Consider the following 12,831-nt stretch of genomic DNA (forward strand, 5'->3'; position numbering starts at 1 on the left):
TATTTTTGTTCTGAAAGTGAACTTAAGTATTTCAGGGCTCTAGAGTGCGACCTAATTTCTCAATGGTGCGACTAAAAAAAATCAAAGGTTGCACCGGTGCGACCAGCTGTTCGAGGGGGAAAAAAACGAAACTCTGTGACTCTTAAAGTCTCCCTGTTGTTCAACAACAGACACACATTAGGCCCATATCGTGGTCTAAACCAATCAGAGATAGTGAAGGGCGGAACCCGGAACCCGAAATTGGCCGTGGTCCAGATATTCCTGTACGTGTGTGTACGTTTGAAAATGCATGTGATGCGGTCAGACAGAGAGAGGTGAGTAGCCCATCAGGTAAACAGTGGATATAGCCGCGGATTATGAGAGAAGATGAAAAGAACGATTAACAGCTTTTTCGTTAAGAATGTTAAGTTAGGGCCTAAACCGTCCGAAAATCATAACCAATGCTCTGACACGGAGCCATCAACCTCCCAAGTTATAGCAAGCCCTGGTCCGGAGACGGCATTAGATAATGAGCCACATACGATCGAGTCCGAGCCCACTGAAATTAAAAAAGGTAAAGTGTATACATTTCAAAAAGAGTGGCTTGACCAGTTTCCCTGGCTAAGATACAGTAAAGCCGATAATATAATGCACTGTATTTACTGTAAAGAGTGTGGGAAGACCATGGCCGGCAGTAGTGCATTTGTGACTGGTTCTAATACATTTAGAATTGAAACGCTAAAAAAACACAATGCATCATTACATGCCGCGATAAATGCACTGCTCAAGTGTCCCCTCTGAAATTTTTTACATGTGGAAATGAGAATAATTCAATATATCCGTAAGGGTTTTTAGGGATACACGAGGGAAACAGCGGAATCTTCCGCTGGAATAATGAAAGGTATAGCCACAACCTGCGGGGCGAAGGAGACCCAGGCAGGATCACAGTGTAGGGCTACTACGCGCCTAGCCCTGACTGTGGGGCATGGAGGACCCAGGGTTCACCAAGGGGCTACATCCTGGGAAATAGCGCACGGATCCACGTGGGAATGGCGCAGCAAACCGACACCAGCCGGTCTCCCGCTCACCTGTAAGTCCTTATGTTAGGACACGGGAGGACGGCCTCTACGCAGAGGTTGTAGAACCTAGCGAAGGTATAGGTGTCGCCCAGCCCGCAGCTCTCAGACATCTGCTAGTGAGGTCCCTGAGTATAACAGGGAGATGGCATCTACCACCCAATGAGCCAACCTCAGTTTGGGGACAGCATTCTCTTTCTGCTGAACCCCGAAGCAGATAAGCTGCTCGGTGCGCCTGAAGTGCCGAGTGATTTCACATATTTATAGACACAACATCGCAAGACTGGGTCTGCCTCCTCCAGGGCAGAGCTTGCAGGTTCAACACCTGATCGCGGAAAGGCGTGGTGGGAACCTTGGGCACAATAACCGGGCCGGGGTCTCAGGTTGTAACGTGAGAGCGCCGGGCCCGAATTTCTAGACACGCTCCGCTGACAGAGAAAGCTTGTAGGTCTTCTATCCTCTTGATGGAAGCCAGGGCAGTCAGGAGCGCTGTCTAAATGACAGGAATTCTAGCTCGACTGAGGCCAGTGGCTGAAAATGGAGCGCCTCGCGGCCCTGGGGGCGACGGGGGGGTCCCAAGAGGGTATGAGGTGCTGTCTGGGCACCTCTGTGGAGCCTCACGACCAGTGGATGCTTACCTACTTTGCTCCATCTACTGCATGTGATATGCGGCTAAGCGGCGGCATATATTCGGAGAGTCGAGGGGACAGCCTGCGCTCCGACTCTCCTGCAGGAAAGGAAGCATTACTGCAATCGTGTATCTCTGTGGGTCCTTTCAGCGAGAGGAACGCCAGCAAATAGACCTCATCTCAGTGCGTAAGCCAGCCTAGTTAAGGGAGCTAGGTACCGAGAGATAGTTTCTATCACGGCCTGGGAGGCCGGAAAGGTCTAGGGTGTCAATCCGTGCCCTTACAGGGAGGGACTGCCGCGAGGGAATGGTTACTAAGACCTAAGTCCAGGTGGGCCATTCCTGTAGCGCAACCAACAGACTTACTCCTCGTCCTCCCTGGACTTGCACAGTGTCTGTGCAAGGAGGCTCGCTGGGGAAGGGCGTACTTGGGCCCCGGAGGTCAGCTGTGTGCCAGTGTTACTCTGAAATAGGCAGCTGGCAATGGGAGGAATCGGAAGACGAGCGGATGTGGCTGGCCTACCGATATACTCCAAACTAGCTGCACGGTTGAGTTTTCCTGCTTCCAGTGAATGGCAAGTAGCAAAATCTGCCACGTTGGACTCCATGGGAGCAGATGGGGAGGTTGTAAGCCTCTGTCGTACATGGCAACCCAACCCGTGGTAAGCCACGGGCTGGCTTGTCGGCCATACTGCGGGAAAACTCCAGTCCGGAGTGAGCCGAGATGCCATGCCCATCATGGGACTCGATCGTGCTGAAGCAGTCTCACATGAAACAAGCTTAGCGGCTCTTAAGCGGCTAAAGCTGACATGTGCCCCAGGAGCCTCTGGATTTTGAGAGGGACCGCTGTATTGTGCCTGATTGACTCAGGGACTACAGCACTGACTGCATGCTCTAGGTAGTAAGGCGGGCTGTCTTGTGGACCGAGTCGGGCTCCCGACCGAGGAAACGAATCCCCTCGGTTGGCCTGAAGGACCAGATGGCGGGGGTGCCGAAGCACCAGGTCCCTGTATTCGCACAATGGAACTCACGAGTGGGCTGCGTAAAGCACCAGTCGAAGAGACGGTTGATGATGCGAATTGCTGTCTGCCGAAGAGGGGACAGGAGAGCTCCCATGGCCTAAAGAAGGCAGGAAGGAGGGGGACTGGCCAAATGGAAGCACCTCACGCTGAAGTGCTCGATCCCCGGAGCAGACCGCAGAAGGGACAAAACCCAGAAGGATGAACGTCCTGGAGAAGTGTCTAACTGCGCTAAGCAGTGCTTAACTTCTTCCCTGGATCCCGCGCTGGCGAAGGCCGGCCGCGAGTCTGGTTCCGAGGAGTGTAAGTGCTGCTCAGGAAGGAAACTCGAGGCCGAAGCCAGAGGTGAGAAATTTGCTTTTTTTGAGAAAATGTGGGTACCGTCGACCAATGGGCCGACGGCAGCATTGAAGTACACAGTGGCCCCCGGCCCTCCACCGGGAGCGGGGAGCGTAGATGTTAGTATCCCCTAAAGAGCAGTCTCAATCACCTCTGGAGGCCCGCGTCAGGGACGTTTCGCAGTTTTCTTGCGGGTGTTTCGGGCCGGTCCCTGTGTCGCGGGCGGCGCCACTCTCCTGCGGCTGGCTCTGCGCTTGCGGGCCTCCGCGGGGGGCAGAGCTGTGGATGTTGCGGCCGCAGGGGGGCGCCCTCGGTGACGTGCAGGCGGAGGCGGTGCCTCCGGCGGCGGGATGGAAGCTTCGCGGCAGGGCAAGATGTGTTTAATCGCCTCCGTCTGTCTCTGGACTGCCGAGAACTGCTGGGCGAAGGGAGAGGAGCTGGGCAGCAGGCGAGATGAAAAAGGCACCCGCCAGGTCTTAACCAGCTCCTCGTGCACCTCAGGGAAGAATGGCACCGGGGGGGGGGGGGGCGAGGCGGTGCCGCCGGAGCCCTCCCCAGGAACCAGTCGTCCAGCCGAGAAGGATCGGCCGAGGGCGATGGAGTAACCTCCAGACCGATCCCCCTGGCGGCTCGGAGGAGCATAGCCGAGAGCTCGGAGTCTGCCTCCGACGCCCATACCGGGGGTATGCTGGTGGGCGGAAGACCGCAGGGCTTTTGGGGCCGGCGGAACGTTCAGCACCGTGACTTGAAATTCCCCCTCGTGCCTCGCCACAGCGGCGGGAAAACTTCGCCGGCCGTGGGGCGCGAAGGGGGGCCTGCCCGCGAGCGAGCGGCGAGTCCTCAACATACCCATGGTCATGCTTTCGCAATGAACGCATGAACCATCCATGAAAGCTGCTTCAGCATGTTCGGGGCCCAGACATGTGAAGCAGCTTTCATGTCCGTCCAGAGAGGTGAGGTAACTGCCGCACCCAGAAGCGCACGGCCGGAAAGCCATTCTGAAAAGAACGTCTTTACACGGCCGTGAGAAATTACTCTTTTAGTCCCGGTCTGCCCAGGGAGGAAACCGCGGCACCACTGTGCACTCAATGGGGCCTGCTCGCTGGAGAGCAGGGAGGCTTTTTGTGGCCGTGAAAACGGCCGCCCACGGGACCCCGCTGGCGGCGCCGAGAAATTCACTCTTTCAGTAGATTGTCTCTTATTCGATCGGCACACACCAGCAGAGAAGAGCAGCAGCAGGAACGTGAAGTTTTCTTCTTTTTCGGAGAAGCAGAAGGCTTGAGCATGAAGGCTCTGAAAGCAAAAGTCTGTTTGAGTGATGCGCGCCGCCATCTTATATACCCGTATGTACGGGGGAGTGGCCAGCGCGCACGTCCACTCGCCAATTTGCAATTGGCCTTTTTTAATATAAGGCTCAGAGATGATCGGTCTCTCAAGCGAGATCCCAATGTAACGTCGAAGTGATTCGACTGAAGGGGTAACTTCCCTTCACTAAATTCAAGTCCGAAATAATTCTTATGAAGAAAAATGGCTTGAACGTAAACCCGACGTACAGCAATGATGTCGTGTGCGCCCAATTTATAGGAGTCATCGCAGATACATTGAAAAAAAGACGTCTGTGCAAATTGCGAACACTTGTAAATCTCCGGTGTTAAATGTGATGCGGTTGAAAATTTGGGTGCACCTAACTTTTGTGCTGGTGCACCTAAGAAAAAAAGTTAGGCGCACCAGTGCAACCAGTGCAAAAAGTTAGTCTAGAGCCCTGGTATTTGGTCTGTGTCACGTTCACATTTCAATCAAACTGCACAAAGTTTGTTTGGTGCGCACCAGGGTTCGGATACTCAAATGAATCGCACTAACAGAGCAATCGCAGCAGAGTTTGTTTTCATCGAACCAAACATGTCAAGTGTGAACACACTCTTAGTTGCAAAGTGGACCAGACATTATTCCAATGATTATAAAAATGGCTAAAAAGTACTGCCATATTAGACTTTGCAGGTAATGTGAAGACATACTTTGACCTCAGACTCCAAGTACAAGTTGCGAACATATCATCATTTCTGCTTCGTTTTTTAAAGAAAAGTTTTGCAATCAGTCCACATAATTACAGAGGCACTGTAACATGAACAATTTATGTGTCAGATGTCTCATAAGTCCCGCTATTTAAATGAGCCAGTGGGGGCTGGCAGTGAAGTGTTGATTACCCTCTGTGCATTTTAAAGAGTTTTTTGTCACGTAGAGTTGTTGGATCTCACAGGGTGATGGGTACATTGCAGTATTCAGACAAATGGTCCCGGGAGCAAATATCAAAGACATTCTGCCAAGTCAACGTTTTCCAGTCCGCACTGTTCCCTCGGAATACTTTCCATAATGTATGACTCTGTTGTTTAGCGAAGAAGGACATAATTTTTGGCTGCAGTTGGAAGGAAAAAGCTATGGTGCAACTTTGCAAAAGCACTTTTAGAACATTTATCATCAACTTGCAGAATCTACGTCTCACAGTCGCTCATTTGTTTGTCTGTTCGTTCAGTCATTCATTCGTTTCTGTGTGTATTCGTTTGTTGAAGCAACAGCACTTTTAAAATATTTATTCTAGGATTACGTAAATAAGCTTTATCCACTACTTTGCTCTCACAATCTCTGATTTGTTTGTCTATTAATTTATTCATTTGTTCATTCATTCATTTGTTGTTTGTTTGTTTGATTGTTTGTTAATTTTAGAACATTCTACATGGAGTTGCATAAAATCATCTTAATGTACATTTTCGCTCCCACAATCACTCAATTTTTAGCCTGTTTGCTAAATCCTCTGTTAATTCATTCATTTCTTTGTCCATTCCTTTATTTGTTTGTGAGTAACATAGTAATCCACTGCTTTTTTTCAACAATTGCTGATTTGTTTGTTCATTCATGAATTTATTCGTTTGTTTGTTTATTCATTCATTTGTTGGTGCAGTAGCACATTTAAAACATTTATTTTTGGCAAATAATCTATGTCCACAGCTTACACACATACTAATTAATTTGTTTGTTTGTTCATTTGTTGGTGCATTAGCACTTTTAAAACATTACCGCATGAAGAATCGATGTATGCTGATTTGCTTACACACACACTAATTAATTTGTTTGTTTGTTCCTTTGTTGGTGAAAAATACTACAAATTAATGAAAAACAGAGCACTTGTCCTGAAATCATTTGTTAATTCGCTTGCTCAGTTATTTGTTTGTTCAACAATTGCAATCAATTCATCTGTTTATTAATTTGTTTGGAGTTACATTCATTTGTTAGTTTGCTCACTTTTTTCGTTCATTCATTTGTTGGTACATTAGCACATTTAAAACATTCATTCTGGCATTGTGTAAAGAATCTTTGTCCATAGCTTGTAGACATAGTAATTCATTTGTTTGTTTGCTTGTTTGTTTGTTGATTCATTTGTTTGTTTGTTTGTTCATTCGTTGATTTGTTCTTGCAATAGCACTTTATGAAAAAAATTGGATTTATCCTGGAGTTTAAAAAAATAATAATTTGTTTGTTCGTTCATTTGTTAGTTTGTTTTTGTTTGTTTGCTCACTTGTTTGTTTGTTCATTTGTTTGTGCAACAGCACTTTAAGAACATACAGGTTTCTCTGCTGCGTTGCTATCACAATCACTCATTTGTTCACTCATTCGTTTGAAGTTACATTAAAACATTGTTTGTTCGTTCATTTATTAATTTGTTTGTTAGTTTGCTCACTTGTTCCTTTATTCACTTGTTAGTGCAGTAGCACATTTAAAACATTTATTCTGGTAATGTGTAAAGAATCTATTTCTACAGCGTGCACACATACTAATTAATTTGTTTGTTTATTTATTTCTTTGTTCGTTTATTTGTTGGTGCAGTAGAACTTTATGAAAAAAGAGAGCATTTATCTTGGAGTTACAAAAATTGTTTGTTCAGTCATTTGTGCATTTGTTTGTGTAACAGCACTTTAAGAACATCTGTCCTGCAGTTTCTCTGCTGCTTTGCTAACACAATCACTCATTTGTTCACTTAATCATCCGTTTATTAATTCGTTTGGAGTTTCATAAACAAAATTGTTTGTTTATTCATTTGTTAATTTGTTTGTTTGTTTGCTTGCTCACTTGTTCGTTCATTTACTTGTTGGTGTAATAGCACATCTAACATTTATTCTGCTGTTGTCTAAAGATTTTTTTGTCCACAGCTTTCACACATGCTAAGTAATTAGTTTGTTGAATCATTTGTTTGTTTATTTGCTTGTTTATTTGTTGGTGCACTTTTCTCTGCTGCTTTGCTAACACAATCACTCATTTGTTCTCTCAATCATCTGTTTATTCATTAGTTTGGAGTTACATAAACAATTGTTTGCTTATTCATTTGTTAATTTGTTTGTTTGTTCGTTTGCTCACTTGTTTGTTTGTTCATTTGTTTGTGTAACAGCACTTTAGGAACATCTATCCGTTTCTCTGCTGCTTTGCTAACACGATCCCTCATTTGCGCACATAATAATGAATTTGTTTGTTTAATAAGTTGTTTGTTGTTTCGTTTGTTTGTTCATTCATTTGTTCATTTGTTGGTGCGTTACCACTTTTCAATGCACAGTGATTTAGCTTACACACACACTATTAATTTGTTTGTTTGTTGATTCATTTGTTTTTTCATTTGTTGGTGCTGTAGCACTTTATGAAAATATAGAGCATTTATCCTGGAGTTACAAAAATTGTTTGTTATGTCATTTGTTAATTTGTTTGTGCAACAGCCCTTGCTAACACAATCACTCATTTGTTCACTCGTTCATCTGTTCATTCATTCATTTGAAGTTATGTAAAAACAATTGTTTGTTTGTTTGCTTGTTTGTTTGTTCATTTGTTTGTGTAACAGCGCTTTTAGAACATCTATCCTGCGGTTTCTCTGCTGCTTTGCTAACACAATCACTCATTTGTTCACTTGTTCATCTGTTCATTCATTCATTTGAAGTTACATACAAACAATTGATTGTTTGTTTGCTTGTTTGTTTGTTCATTTGTTTGTGTAACAGGGCTTTAAGAACATCTATCCTGCAGTTTCTCTGCTGATTTGTTCACTCATTCATCTGTTCATTCATTAGTTTGAAGTTACATAAAAACAATTGTTTGTTTTTATTTGTTAATTTGTTTGTTTGTGCACTTTCTCAATTGTTCGTTTATCCATTTGTTGGAGCAGTAGCATGTTTAAAACATTTATTCTGGCATTGTGTAAGGAGTCAATGCCCACAGCTTACACACATACTAATTAATTTGTTTGTTTGGTTGTTTGTTGATTCATTTGTTTGCTCATTCATTCATTTGTTGGTACATTAGTACATTACATGTAGTACATGGAGTTACATAAAAAAAATGCTTGTTTATCCATATGTTAATTTGTTTGTTTCTTTGCTCACTTTGTTTGTTTGTTTGTTCATTTGCAATAGCATTTTAAGAACATTTATCCTGCAGTTTCTCTGCTGATTTGTTCACTCATTCATCTGTTTGTTCATTCATTCATTTAGTGTTGCATAAAAAATTGTTTGTTCGTTCATTTGTCTGTTTGGTTGTTTGTTTGCTCATTTGCCCACTTTGTTCATTAATTTGTTTGTGCAATAGCACATTTAAAACATTTGCATTAGCACTTTTAAAATAACTATGAAGAATCAATGCACATTTCTTTGCTTGCACTACTTTGTTTGTTTGTTGATTCATGTGTTTGCTAATTTGTTGGTGCAGTAGCACTTTATGAAAGTGTGGTCACACTTTATTTTAAGGTCCAACTGTCGCTATTAACAAACCATTTATTATGACTTTTGCCGCAATAAACTCCTAATTTGCTGCTTGGTAATAGTTAGTAAGGTAGTTAAGTTTAGATATTGGGTAGGATTGCGGATGTAGAATATGATCATGCAGAATATATGTGCTTTATAAGTACACTGTAAAAAGTTTTCACCATTTTCAACTTAAAAACTTAAGTTTAGCAGCTGCCTTAAAATGTTAAGTTAAATCAACTTAAGTAATTTCAACTCACCAGTTAAATCAACTCATTTTATTGTAATAAGTTAAAATGACTTGTAGTTTTAAGCTGATTTAACTTAAAATTTTAAGGCAGCTGCTGAACTTAGGTATTTAAGTTGAATCTGGTGAATTTGTTTTTACAGTGTACTAATAAACAGCCAATATGCTGGTAATATGCATGCTAATAAGTAACCAGTTAACAGTGTGAATTGGGCCCTTTACTAAAGTGTTACCAAAATCATTTGTTTGTTCATTTGCCCACTTGTTTGTTTGTTCATTTGTTTGTGCAACTGCACTTTAAGAACATCTGTCCTGCAGTTTCTCCGCTGCTTTGCTAACACAACCACTCATTCATCTGTAAATGTGTTTATTCAGTGGTTAGTTAATTTTTTTTGTTACTCATCTACCATTTTTTTGCAGATAGACACCATTGTAACCCTGGGTGGTCTTGGAGGCCGCTTTGACCAGATCATGGCCACAGTGGAGACCTTGTTTCATGCCCAGAAGATAACCGATTTGCCTGTGCTGGTTATACAAGACCGTTCTCTGGCTGTCCTCCTCCAAGAGGTAAACACTTCTCTCTCTTTCTCTTTCTCATTTGCATATACTAATCAGTGTTTGCACTTGTGTGCTTTTGACATCCTGATTGCAGCACTTAATGATCAATGGTGATATTAAGCAATTAACAACAGCAGAGACACTTTACTGCCTCTTCTGTGTTGTTTTTCTGTTTGTGCACTTTTGAAAGGTCAGGGCTCTTGATGTATGCAACACTACCATACAAAGCAAATAAAGGCATGTGAGAGATAAATGTGTAAAGGTTTAGAGATCAAACCAGCTCGTATTTGCACAATAACACCGTATATAGTACATGAAAAGCCCTTGTTTTGAAGTTTGCAGACATGTACGGAGAATGGTGAGGTGTTGTGATCTTGTTCAACTAATAAGAAAACCTTACAGAATTGCTGTGGCTGCATTACTTTGCATTCTGTATGAGAACATTTAATCAACCTCTGAGCCTCATAGATAATATAGGACATTGAGATGATTGTGAGAATCTTAATCTATCTGCTCTTGTAATGGGCCAGAAATTTAAATGAATGCATCTCAGTCTATATAAAGATGTCCTTGACTGCTTCAGACTCTCATAAAGCCGACTTATAAAACATGAATTCAGTTTTCTGTCTGTGCAGCACTCGTTTGCTGCTATTTCTGACTTTTCAGAGACAGATTAGAGTTAGTTTTGAATAAGTTTGCACAATACATGTTTAGATTGAAATAAAACATCTATATGTAGCATCTAACTTGCCAAATGTAATAGGTGGTAATTATTACCCTAATAATAACTCTTGGGACATTGAGGCAATTTGCAAACATATCTGTCATTTTGCAAGCTTTGTCATACTTTTAAAGTATGTAGACGGCAACACACCACTTTAGAAATGTGATAATTAAAAATGATCACAATATTGAACTCGATTGTTTGTGATGAGAGCTGAGAACAGCATTACAAATAGTGAGTTGCCAGTGCCTCTGCGGGTGAGAATGTTTTAAAATTCAGCTTGTCTGGCAGATGATTTCTTCAGTTTTTTCAGTCTGCAGAACTACCAGCTGCCCCAGTTTAAAGGTGAAGTTTACTTCCAGAACAAAAATGTACAGATAATTTACTCACCCATTTGTCATCCAAGATGTTCATTTCTTTCTTTCTTCGGTCGTAAAGAAATTATGTTTTTTGAGGAAAACATTTCAGGATTTCTCTTCATATAGTGGACTTTTATGGTGCCCCCGAGTTTGAACTTCCAAAATGGAGTTTCAGTGCAGCTTCAAAGGGCTCTAAACTATCCCAGCCAAGGAAGAAGGGTATTATCTAGTGAAAAAAAGTGGATATTTTCAAAAAAAAAAATGTATATACTTTTTAACCTTAAATGCTCGTCTCTTATAGCTCTGCGTGTACTCCCTGTATTCCAGTTCAAGACAGTTAGGGTATATTGAAAAACTTCTCATTTTCTTCTCCAACTTCTAAATCGCCTTACATCACTGTTTTACCTTTTTGTAAAGGACATTTGATGTAGATAACGTTGATTTGATGTAGGACGATTTTGAAGTTGGAGGAGAAAATGACATGTGAGTTTTTCAACATACCCTAACTGTCTTGAACCAGAATACACAGAGTTCACACAGAGCTAGAGATGACAAGCATTTGAGGTTAAAAAGTATAAAAAATGTCCATTTTTTTTAGAAAATAATTGATTGTTTTGCTAGATAAGACTTTTCTTCCTTGGCTGGGATCAGTCAGAGCTCTTGAAGCTGCATTTAAACTGCATTTTGGGATTTCAAACTCACGGGCACCATTGAAATCCATTATATGGAGAGAAATCCTGAAATGTTTTCCTCAAAAAACATAATTTCTATACGACTAAAGAAAGAAAGACATGAACATCTTGGATGATAAGTGGGTGAGTACATTATCTGTAAATTCTTGTTCTGGTAGTGAACTTCACCTTTAAGACTGGTTGGTTTAATGCTATTTTGGTTCTAAGTGAGCTAGCAGATTTAAGATTGTTCCCGCATACTATATTTTTTATATTCCTAAATCATATGGAAACTTTAGACAGATTTATAGGGATAGATCTTTCAAAAATTAAAATTCTTTATACTCACCCTCATATCGTTCCAAATCTGTAAGACCTTCATTCATCTTTAAAACAGAAATTATAAGAGAACCAAAAGACATTTTAACAATGTCCTTACTTCCGTTTTAGTCCTTGAACATGGTAATTGCATTGCTGTCTACTTAGGGTCAGAGAGCTTTAAGATTTCATTAGAAATATCTTAATTTGTGTTCTGAGTATGAACAAATGTCTTACGGGTTTGGAACGGCATGAGGGTGAGTAATTATTAATGACAGAATTGTCATTTTTAAAGGGATATTTCACGTGAAAATTAAAATTCATGTAGATGGCAACACACCACTCTATTAAAATTATCACAATATTGAACTCGATTGTTGTTTGGGATGAGAACTGAGAAAGTTTTAAAATTCAGCTTTTCTGACAGTTGATTTATTCAGTTTCTTCAATCTGCAGAACTGCTAGCTAGCCCAGACTTGTTTAAAGGGGAAGTTCACTTCCAGAACAAAAATGTACAGATAATTTACTCATGCCCTTGTCATCCAAGATGTTCATGTCTTTTTTTTTTTCTTCGGTCGTAAGGAAATGATGTGTTTTTTAAGGAAAACATTTCAGGATTTCTCTCCAATATAGTGGACTTCTATGGTGCCTGTGAGTTTGAACTTCCAAAATCCAGTTTAAATGGTCTTTAAGGAAGAAAGGTCTTATCTAGCAAAGTGATTAGTTAAAAATGACAATTTCTATACTTTTTAACCTCAAATGCTCGTCTTGTGTAGCTCTGCATGTACTTCCTGTGTTTTTGTTCAAGACAGTTAGGGTATGTCAAAAAATCTGATTTTCTTCCTCATCTTCAAAATCATCCTACATGACCTTTTTGTAAAGTCTCTGCACGTTCAGTTTGTAAACACTGGGTCAGTCCTTCTGCAGCGATGTAGGACGATTTTGAAGTTGAAGGAGAAAATGTCATGAACCAGAATACACAGAGTTCACACAGAGCTACATAAGACAAGCATTTGAGGTTAGAAAGTGTATAAATTGTCAATTTGTTTTAGAAAATAACTAATCGTTTCGCTAGATAAGAGCTTCCTTGGCTGGGATCATTTAGAGCCCTTTGTAGCTGCATTTAAAATGCTTTTTCA

The 12,831-nt window shown here is 41.7% G+C and overlaps 1 protein-coding gene across 1 annotated transcript in view; it reads left to right on the forward strand.

Annotated features, from left to right (window-relative positions):
* The window catches only part of tpk1 (thiamin pyrophosphokinase 1), a 103,045-nt gene that overhangs the window by 50,094 nt on the left and 40,120 nt on the right, over positions 1–12,831 (forward strand). Inside the window, exon 7 of the mRNA XM_073831239.1 lies at positions 9,483–9,629. Within this exon, the coding sequence (XP_073687340.1) occupies positions 9,483–9,629 (147 nt within the window). The remainder of the gene's footprint in view (positions 1–9,482; positions 9,630–12,831) is intronic.

The sequence above is a fragment of the Garra rufa genome, chromosome 24 (assembly GCF_049309525.1).
Source record: "Garra rufa chromosome 24, GarRuf1.0, whole genome shotgun sequence".
NCBI classification, from domain to species: domain Eukaryota; kingdom Metazoa; phylum Chordata; class Actinopteri; order Cypriniformes; family Cyprinidae; genus Garra; species Garra rufa.